Source organism: Eretmochelys imbricata, chromosome 10 (assembly GCF_965152235.1).
Source record: "Eretmochelys imbricata isolate rEreImb1 chromosome 10, rEreImb1.hap1, whole genome shotgun sequence".
In the NCBI taxonomy this organism is placed as follows: Eukaryota; Metazoa; Chordata; order Testudines; family Cheloniidae; genus Eretmochelys; species Eretmochelys imbricata.
The window spans coordinates 80,527,194-80,538,163 of record NC_135581.1 but is presented as its reverse complement, the minus strand read 5'-3'; the positions used below and the strand labels follow the sequence as shown (position 1 = coordinate 80,538,163).

The window sequence follows — 10,970 nt, the reverse complement described above, 5'->3', positions numbered from 1 at the left end:
TCAGCTATAATCCTCACCACATCTTCTAGGTGCTGCCTCCAAAATTTACCATCATCCCCTCTGTCTTATCTGGACTGGGTTTCAACCAGCTAACTCATCTATGCTCCAATCTCAACCACACACTAGGTAAAACATTTGACAGAACTTACTGGGTTGGATGAAATATAGTACTCTGTGTCATCAGCATACTAAAATCACAACAGCACAGTGCCTCCTCACTAACCTTCCCACAGGCCCATAAATACATTGAAATGGAGAGGAGGCAAAATGGAACTCAACATTAGAGTACTCTTCAGGACAGCGAGCAAGTGCCCAACACCACCGCGTGAGAAGGAAGGAAGGAATGCAGCAACCATATTCTCCACATGATATTATTTAGATCTGAACCCCCTACCCTCTAGCTCTCCAGGGCTGGTCTATAGCCTATTGAAGTCAACAGACACCCATTTACTTGAATGAGTTTTTGGATCAGACCCATAGTAGATAGCATTCCCAACCCACTGGCCTCACCATAATACCAATATCAATATTGCCCTTCTCATGCATATGGACCCAGGCAACTTTAGATAGATGAATCCTGGAGACAGTGGAGCTTGGATATTCTCTGGAATGGCAGGCTACTCTGCATCCTTTCTTCATGCCCTATCCAATATCAGGAGATGCCAAGAAACTTCAAATTACCCTGAAAGAGATTTCACTGGTCTTTCACGACAAGAGACGTTCACCACTCTATAGTATGGAAAAAGGGTTTGGAGGACTTAGGGCCATTTTAGACCTCAATTGCTCAAACAGATAGATGAGGAAGACAAAATTCTGAGTGGAGACTCTAGATGTCACTCTCAGTAGACCTTCTGAAATCAGTGACCTGAAAAAAGCTTATCTGCATGTTGCCATCAGACTCTGTCATGAGCAATTTCATGAGTTCACCTGTCTTCACTGTCAATACAACGCATCTTCCAGTCTGTTCGCTACACCAGGATATTCCCAAAGGGATAGGTAGTGATAGCAACCAGGCTACAGAGTCTAGGAATTCATCTATGCCCACTTTTAGATGACACACTCATCAGAACCTTGTCCCTAAGATGTAACCCGATCTATAGATTATGTATTATATTGATTACTTAAGAATTCCCAGTTATCACTTTGATGGTTAACAGGTTCCTGTCTCAAGAGCAGGCCCAATATTATTAAAATCACTATATCATTCTATACAAGAAGGCAAGGCAGCGAATATAATAAAGGCAAGTTAGCCCTATGGACTACAAAGGTCCCTTACAGGAAACAACCCAGAGGTCCTTCCCCATGTTTCAGGCTCATGGATTTGCAATAGCCTTACAATATAACTCCCTGGTTTCCTCTCAGCTGATTGTCTGTGTAGGAGCTGACCTAGATGCAAGGAGAACCAGAATTGATGGTGATGGGAACTAGACAAGTATCTAAATTGATGATTTTCCCAATGAAGCAAAGGTTTGATAAGATCCCAATGCCAAGATGTCATAGAATTCAATATTATCCATCCATCCTTACCTGCCGTTTCTATGATTTCTAGTCTCTTATGAAGATCATTTCATGGGCAGGACTGCACAAGAGAGCTTCTGAAGTTCCTCTTTGGGCCTGGAACCATACCCAAAGTTATCACCAAGGTCACCAGCCTTTCCAGATGAGAAGCACTCTTGGGACGTAGCTTGTCCCTCAACAGTGTTTTCACTTTTAACTCAGACCATGACTAAAGAATAAATCTTGGTCACTTTAATCTTTCACTTTTGATTAAAGCCAATTAAAATAGTGATTCACCATTACTTAATAAATGTCTCAAACATTTGTGTAAACAAAAGTACTACCCTTTATGAATAGCATATTTTCCTCTAAGTATTCCAACAGCTCTTACACAACAAGTCTTAATGAATCCAATGAATGATATTATATTTGAACTTTGCCCTCAGCTATCTTCCAGTTCATTCTTCACTATGATCAACTCCACAAGAGCAAGAGGTCTATTGATTTTCATGTAATACAAGAAAATATTACATTTGCTTAATTGTTACACAGTGAGAGCATTGAACAAGAAATCAAGTCTCTATTTAATGCTACTAGCAGCACAGAATTGCAGTGATCAATAGGGTAGTTTGTCAAAGATGTTCTCTAAGGAGACTTGCCCATCACTGTATGGACAAGGAGTCGCGTTGCCTGCATTTATTGAAAAACAGGTAAGCAAAGTCAGCAGTACACATTATCAGAAATCAAACAAGCTGCAGTGAATGGAGGTGCAACTCCCATGAAAAGCTGTATTTATAGTCTGGTAATTAAAAACCATTTTATCAGCCTCATGTTGAGACCAAACCTTTACAGCAAAGTATTGACAAGATCAGTTGCAATAAATGAGCTGTATTTGACTTCAAACTTATGAGCTGTAGTTATTTAACTTTTGCTCATTACAGAGGAAATCAGTTCTAACTATTCCAGCAAAATGCTAATAGTGAGTTTTATTATTAATGAAGCTGAATGTAACACTCTCTCTTCTTCTGTGAAAGCTATTTATTCAACTTGTGTCAAGAATATTCTTCAGTACTAAATATACTGGAATAAGTGCTCCTTTGACTAAAGTTTTATTTAGTGTTTCTTTTAGACAAGCAAACATACTTCCTTCATAAAGCATGAAACAGTTCACTGCTTACAAATAATTTTCAATAAGAATATGTATGTTGTACTTTGCATCAGTTAATTATATTAGTCATATTAGTGATTTTATCCTTTAAAAAAAGTCTTTTGCATGTTGTAACATGCTGCTTGGGATACCTAGAGCTCTGAGCCACTGTGTGCTACCCCTTGACCTCAACAAAAGTGAGTTTTGCTGATGATCAGACATGTCAGCTCCCAGCCATACCAGTCTCTCTTCCTCATCAGCAAACTCCTCAAGGCTCTCTCAAGCCAAACCTCATCCATTGTGCTAGTACCTAAGAAAGATAAAACTAAGGTTTTGTGTCAACTATAGAAAACTCAATGCTGTAAGTGTTTCAGATGTTTATTTTATGCCCAAAATTGATATGTTTGATATTTTGAGCAAACCTAGATGTCTTACTTAGCATGTTTGATCTCACAAAAGGTTATTGGTGGATCCCTTGAGAAAAAGATGCACAGAAAAAAAATCTGCTTTTATTACTGATATGGGACACTATGAATTCAAAGTGTTATCATTTGCGTTAATTAATGCAGGAGCCACTTTTCAGAGGCTTGTCAACCACGTGCTAAGCGGTTTAAAAAATTTTGCAAGAGCATATATCGAGGATATAGTGGTGTTTAGCAACTCTTGGTCTGATCACAATAAACACTATTAATGGGATCAATACCCTCAGACCTGTAAAGCAGTGTGGGGAACTGCTTCTTTTAGACTGCTTTAGATGTGAGAGATAAAATCAACTATAGCCAAAGAAAACACAGAATTGTGAATTCAGATATTGAAAGAAAAAGGTGGAACCACTTTTCAGATGTTTACTTTTAAAATATGTTTAGATGTGAATATTCAGTTGACACATACTACATAGTCCGTTAATACGGATTTTAATTTGTGGGGTTAAAAGAGCATTTCAATACATCTGTATAAAAGAAGGGTGCTATTACAGATTCCTTCAGACTCTGATTAGGTACTAGGACAATTTATATATTGTTGAACACCTATGCACAGAGTCTAAAACTCTCATCAATTACAATTATGTGTAACGTATTTGGAGATTGTGTTGCTTGCCTTCAGGTTAATTTACAAACATCATAACCTATCCAATGTACATAAAAAAGGAGATTTTAAAAAAAATAATCAGAAGATTCTTCTCAGCAATAAGCATTTCAATCACTGTCTTTAAAGCTAAGACTTTTGAGGACAGTAGAAAAGTCAATTCATTTTCCAAAGATGCTAATATCTTATCTTCATTGACTCCAATATTCATTTCATGCCTCTACTGAAACAGGAACATTTTTTGTAACTGAAAAAAGGACAATGAAGGCTTTTGAGGACACCACCACATTAAAAAGGAACACACTGAAAACAAAGGTTTATTTTTAAGTTGTTTATATTTTAAAGCAACAGGAATATATAAATACCCACAGTTGTGAAAACCCACCAAATGAGAGTGCTTGAATGCACAATTTCAGTACATGGCACCTTCATCTTCTTTATTCAGAAAATAAATAGTAACTGGGCCACAACTTGTGTGGACAGTCTCTGTGACGCTAACAAGAAACCAGGAGCCAATTCCATATAATAAAGTTGGGATGCCTACAAAAGAGAAATACTTGTTACATACAACCATTATAAACCAAGAGAACTAAAACTAACACAGGTTTCAGAGTAGCAGCTCTGTTAGTCTGTATTCGCAAAAAGAAAAGGAGTACTTGTGGCACCTTAGAGACTAACAAATTTATTTGAGCATAAGCTTTCGTGAGCTACAGCTCACTTCATCGAATGCATCCGATGAAGTGACCTCTAGCTCACGAAAGCTTATGCTCAAATAAATTTGTTAGTCTCTAAGGTGCCACAACTACTCCTTTTCTTAAAACTAACACAGTGATATCTAAAAATAATGGCTATGAAGGAAAATATAAATATTACAGTAGGGGGATCATTGTGTAAGCAGCTGTACTAAGACAATTCCCTGCACTGAAGAGCTTACAAGCGTAGATCCCAATTATGCACTGAGAACCACATGAGCAGACTCCAATGCTCATGAATGTCTCCTGACAGTTTTCAGGGCAGGATCAGGTCCTAATTTATAATAGGATGTAATAAGTGGGGAATACACAGAAGGACTGGAAGGAAGGCAGATAAGGGTAAAAGAGATATGAAACACTGGTCTATGTGAATTAGCTATGCTTAAAGCTAGATTTAGTCTTTAAAAAAAAATTTTTTTTTTAAATAGATATTAGAACCCTCTACTGGTCTCTACTTAATTGCTATCTGTTCATAGTTTCCCAAAGAGATCCCAGTAGCGGACATGCAGGACTTAAAGGGAAATAGGGTAGTTACTTTATAGATCAATGGGGAAAGGGTGTCTCATGCACAAGGGATGGCAGAAAATGTGAATGTGTTTGTGGGAGAAGTGGATAAAGAAGTGATGGTGCTTGGCATTTTTGGCATCGAAGATGCCAGGAAGGTGTTTAAGAGGAAGGCAATTATTATTGGCAAAGAGTCCTGTGGCACCTTATAGACTAACAGACGTATTGGAGCATAAGCTTTCATGGGTGAATACCCACTTCGTCGGTATGCATCCAACGAAGTGGGTATTCACCCACGAAAGCTTATGCTCCAATACGTCTGTTAGTCTATAAGGTGCCACAGGACTCTCTGCCGCTTTTACAGATCCAGACTAACACGGCTACCCTTCTGATACTTGGCAATTATTATTATTATTTGTATTATAGTAATATGTAAGATACAAAGTGGACAAGTAGTAAGGGGCTAAGCTCAGAAGGGCCTTAAAATGTAAGAAGAAGCTTGTATTTGATGCAGTGAAAAAGAGGGAGTCCGCAGATAGACTCAGGCCCTTCATTCGGTGCCTATGCATGCATGTGCCTAATTTTAAGCATATGAATAGTCCAACTGACTTCAATGGGACTATTCAATGCTTAAAGTGAGGCATGTGCTTCAGTACCTTACTGAATTGAACCCTCAAACAAGACAGGGGATAAAGATAGTCTGACTGGAGCACCAGAAAGACAGTCTTAACAACAGTGCTTTGAAAGGACATGTGGGGACTGTTATAGTCAACACAGGAGATGATGAGGGCCTGAATAAGAGTTTTGACTGTGCAGATAGTTTATCTTAGACAGACAGAGCAGTCTTAGTGCTATTACAGAGGAAGCAGCAATAAGATTTGACAGTAGGTCCAAGCATCAAGGCAGAGAGAGGACAGACTCAAAGATAACAACACTCAGAGGGCATTTCTAATACAAATTATGTAAAATTTTCAAAGTGATTACTGTAGCATAAATCAGTATTCTGATAACAGCCAGAGCCAAAACCAATAAAATTTGTTAATATGAAAGATTACAATCCTCATAACAACCAACACTTAAATATTAAATGTTTATTATCTGCACATTTTAAAAAAAAATTACAATGTAATTGATGAATGTTCCAATCAGTGTTAAAACAAGTTTTGGGGATAGATTGCTTCTTCATGTAAATCACTAACAAATGTTATACGAATACTTTTTTATTATTAAACAATTAGGTTGCTGATGTGCTAAGACCACGGCCTATCATGCTGACCAATATTGTCTCATTGTTTTTTGGTACGGTATCGAACTGTTGTCTCACCTTATACTTAGATTGGAAGCTCTGTAGGGCAGTGACTCTTTTTTTTAATTCAGTGTTAGTACAGACTCAAGCATAATGAGGCCATGGTTGATGACTGGGGCCGCTAGGCACTATGGTAGCACAAATAATAAATAGAAGTGTATACTGTGCTAGTGTCTGAAGACCACCACCAGCTTGGTTCTCATTGTGCTAGGTACTGTGCAAACAAGTAATAAACGGCAGACCCAGTACTTATTTTCAAGAGCCAAATTCTGCTCTCTTCTGTCTGTGCAATCACGTTGACATCAGTAAAGCCAATGGCAGTAGCAGCAGTTTAACTAAGGGCAGATTTTGGCCCCCCGTAATATTAGAAATTATTTGTAATAAGATAGGTAAATTTTCAGATGGTATGGTGTTTTACTTCAGTGGATAGTGTCCCATGATTTGTTTTCAGTGATAACATCTCCTTACAAATTAAAAGTTAAAGCTGCTAAAATGTGTCAAATATAGTTTTTAAAATACTTAAAATCAAGTAGGGTGCAAATATCTTTCTTGACAGTCCGATGGTGTCACTCAGTAGTCAAGAAATGCTCCTTAGAAGAATGAATGAGCACCTGGGTATTTTAAAGGCTAGCATAAGTAGTATTAAAAACTTGTTACCTAAGCAATAGTTAAAAGGCCAGTGAATAGTCTTGGACTAGACAAGTTTATGTTAAAAAACAAAAACCCATCAGTCACAGCGATCAACCGTGTACCGGCCTGCAAAGGACCAAGGTAAAGGGGACCTGACGAGGGTTAAGCTCCGTGCAGTATCAGGTCCCTGATCTTAGACAGGAGCCAGTGGGCACAAGAAGACTAAGCAATTGCTCAAGGGGGGGCCCCGATTCAGTATTAACCCCCCCCCCCCAATATCATTCATCTTATTGAACCGGGGCTTGTTCACAAGCGCACTGGGCCGTGCTGTGTGCCGCAGTGCGTGGTTGGTGGAAGTGTTACCAGCATTTCTAGGGGTGGGGGGGCCCCAAATATTCCTGCTGGGCCCCCCCCATGGGCTAGCGCCGCCTCTGACGAGGGCCGCGCGGGAGGGTCAAGGGCCAAGCGCGGGCGGAGGGGGCTCGCTGGCCGCCCTGCGGGGCTCGGGGGCCGGCTCACCCGCGTTGACGAGCTTGAGGGCGGTGAAGGCGGCGTTCTGCAGCGCCAGGTCGCGGCGCGGGGCCCGCGAGCAGTGGTACTTGATGAAGGGGAAGCAGCCCGTGCGCAGGACGTGGTAGTTGGCGCCGTCCACCTGCCAGTTGAAGTGCGAGAGGCCGAACTGGTCGTTGCGCACGGCGCTGTACTTCACGCAGTACGAGGTCCAGTGGGGCAGGCCCCGCTGCCGCAGGTGGCGGCTCAGCACCTCGGAGGCCTTGGGCTTGGCGGCGGCGCCCCCGGCGGGCGCGAGGAGCCGCCTCAGGGCCGCCTCGTGCAGCTGCCGCAGGAGCAGCATGCCGCGGGCAGAGACCCCCGCAGCGCCCGGCCCGCGCGCCCCCGGCCCCGCTCTTGGCCGTCCCAGCGTGCCCGGCCGTGCGCGCCCCCGGCCCTGTGCGTGCGCGCCCGCCAGCGTGGCACGGCTCGCGCCCGGAGCTGGTGGGCGCGCGGGCGGGTCTGCTGAGTGGGGAGAATGGGAGTCCCTGAGGGAGGTGTCACGTGGCAGGCTCCCGGGTTATAGGGCAGTGTGAAGGAGTAATGGGGTCACCTGGGGGTCCTGATAAAGAGGGTTCCTGAGAGGGATATTGGGGGTCACCTGGGGTTCCTGATATTAGGGTCCCTGAGGGAGATACTGGGGGTCACCTGGGGTCCCTGAGGGGAATATTGGGGGTCACCTGGTGTCCTTGATATTAGGGTCCCTGAGGGAATTACTGGGGGTCACCTGGGGTCCCTGAGGGGAATATTGGGGGTCACCTGGTGTCCTTGTTATTAGGGTCCCTGAGGGAAATACTGGGGGTCATCTGGGATCCCTGATCGGCAGGTCCCTGATTACAGGGGGTCTCTGAAGCGTATGATAGGGGTCACCCAGAGCTATTGGGGGAGATCATGGAAGCTCCTGATTCTAGGGTTCCCTGGGGGCAGAGATAATGGTAGGTCACCTGGGAGACTCCTTGAGTTGGCACAGTCCTTGTGTGGAAAGTGGGGGTCCCTGCTAGGAACACTGGAAGCGGGAGGGTGAGATCATGAGACATCCCACTCCAGAAAAATCAATCTGCACTGCTGCTGAGGTGAGCTGTTGTGGGATACTACTGTAGGAAGTGGCCAAAAACAACTTCAGAAACTAAATGGAAATTAGACACACTGACATGCCTTTTGTCCCCTCCCTGTTCAAGGCAGGTAAATCAATAGACAGTACTGAGAAAATGCATTCATAATGTTCATTTACAAAAACTATCACAAAGAACCCTGAATGGGCCAATCAAGCGACTCATCATTATGTTTTATTATTCTGTATGTTCTGCGCATTGAAGAGGCCACCCCATGGTTTCTTGGCACATGTTGCAATTGGAGTATGAAAGAGATTAACCTGAGTGTGAGGGGAAAAGTTGGTTTAGGCCATATTATATAAACACACTGATATTATTTAGTGAAGTTTGAAAGCAACATCTGAGGTTGAAATTGGGTTGAATATTTTAAAGCTCTTGGAAGAGGAATATTTTAAAATCATAACTAAAAATTCTGTGATATGATTTATCTAAACAAAACCTAAGGTTTTGAACCATTAAATATTCTGTTTGAGAAAAAATGACTGTACAGAAGAGTAAACTGAGAAATGGAAACAATTTCTTTTCTTTTAATAATTATGAGCAATATCTCAAACTCAGCAATTTTAGACCATTGAGCTGTGTAGTATGAATGTGCTAATTAATCAATTACTATACAACAATGTACCATGTTTATTTACTGTAATGCACTACATGACTATGTAGCAGAACCAGTAATTATTAATCATTGTCAGTAACAAATTTGACTCAAGTTCACCTTTCTATAATTAATAGAGCATATAGTTCGCTTTAATATCTTTCTTTATTAGCAGCAACAATGACAGGATAAAAAAAAGTGGAACCTGACGCTGTGGTTCATTGAAATGCAGGATTGGACTAATGTATCATACTCCTACAGCGCTATTTGTGCTATTACAGTCCATGGTCAGTCGGTGTTTACATTTTAAGTTTATGCTGGACTGAAATCTATTGCATGTATTTGAAAATAATTGCTTCTAATTTTTAAACTATATTAGTTTGGAGTTTCAAGATATTTTGCACTTATTAATTTAAATGCCTGCATTTGCTCTTCCTTGTAAAAATGCATGGAGAGGAACAAAATAATCCTACAGCTTTTTAAGTGTAGCCTCTCATTAAACCAGTGACTGTACTGATATCCATATGTGTGTGTTCACACTGTGTACTACAAACGGAAGGAGAGAAGCACCTGCATTTTCATAAGACTAGCAAAGCATCTCAGACCCTTCACCAATGCAAAGGAGCGTGGCTTGGTATGTATGTATGTATGTATTTAAGATGAGCTTATGATAAAAAGTTGAGTATTTTTGGGCATCCATCTGAACATCATTCATTTAGAAAGAACAACCCACCCTGACAGCAGTGCTGCTGCATAATAAATGTTGGCTGGACAGTTTATGCTTTATACATTGAGGTCTCTATTTTTTGGAGTGCACTGTGCTTTTATATCATTGCTGTTCCAAAACCGCCTCTTGAAATGAGACATGCCACTTCTCAAAGAGTCTTTGGGGTGAAGATGGAAGACAACAGACTGTAAACTTTCCATAGTTAAAGTGAGTCAATTGGTGCACAATTTACCAGGCTGTAATTCTGTAGTAATTTGTTTTGGATCTTGCTATAAAATAGCAGAAGATTAAAACAAACAAAAACTATAATTTTGGAAATAGTATATTTATTATTTTGGTCCTTTCATCATGTACACAAAATCCCAGAAACTACTAGTTTAAAACCTTTAAGAGCTCGAGTCCTTCCCCAAATGTAATAGAAGTTCACAACCATGAGTCAGACTATTACAGTGAAAAATAAACTTCTGTATTTCATTATGAAGGCCTTGCTGAAGAAATGTAACAGCATAGCTACAAAACAATAGGATGACATTTGGTAATAATTCCGTGCACTTTTATACCCTTTTTTATCAAAGCATCAAAACTGCCTTGCAGATATTAATGAAGTCTCACAACCTCAGAATGTGTGTCATATTATCCCCATTTTATAGTTAAGGAAACGGAAGCCCTGATCCTACATAGACTTACACGTGCTCACTTTACACACATTAATTGTAATGGGATTACTCACAGCATGTAAAGCTAGGCGTGTGCGTGTTATTGCAGAATTAGGGTCTGAGGGAGAGAGTTTAAATTACTTGCTCCAGGTTATACAAGTCTGTAGACAGCATTCAAATATTGAAGTCCTGACTCACAGTCCCCCACCCTAATCATTGGACCACAATTATTCCCAAAAAGAGGCACCAATATTTTATTATAGTCAATAAGAGGGTTAGAGCTTATCAAATGAAAAGAAAGCTCCCAGTGTTACTCCATTCAGTACATTATTTCAAGTACTTCACATTTCATAACAAATTATCTTTCAGGAACTGAAGTAAGAATACTTAAAGCATATGCCTAACTGTA

General features: G+C 40.9%; 1 protein-coding gene across 1 annotated transcript; it reads right to left on the bottom strand.

Moving 5' to 3' along the window:
- Positions 1–4,032: 4,032 nt before the first annotated feature.
- On the bottom strand, positions 4,033–7,847 carry C10H15orf61 (chromosome 10 C15orf61 homolog). The gene is made up of 2 exons (XM_077829086.1): positions 7,442–7,847; positions 4,033–4,270 (listed from the first exon to the last, which is right to left on the bottom strand). Exons 1-2 carry the CDS (start codon positions 7,773–7,775, stop codon positions 4,143–4,145), a joined length of 462 nt encoding a protein of 153 aa, XP_077685212.1. The 5' UTR covers positions 7,776–7,847; the 3' UTR covers positions 4,033–4,142.
- Between the last annotated feature and the right edge of the window lie 3,123 nt (positions 7,848–10,970).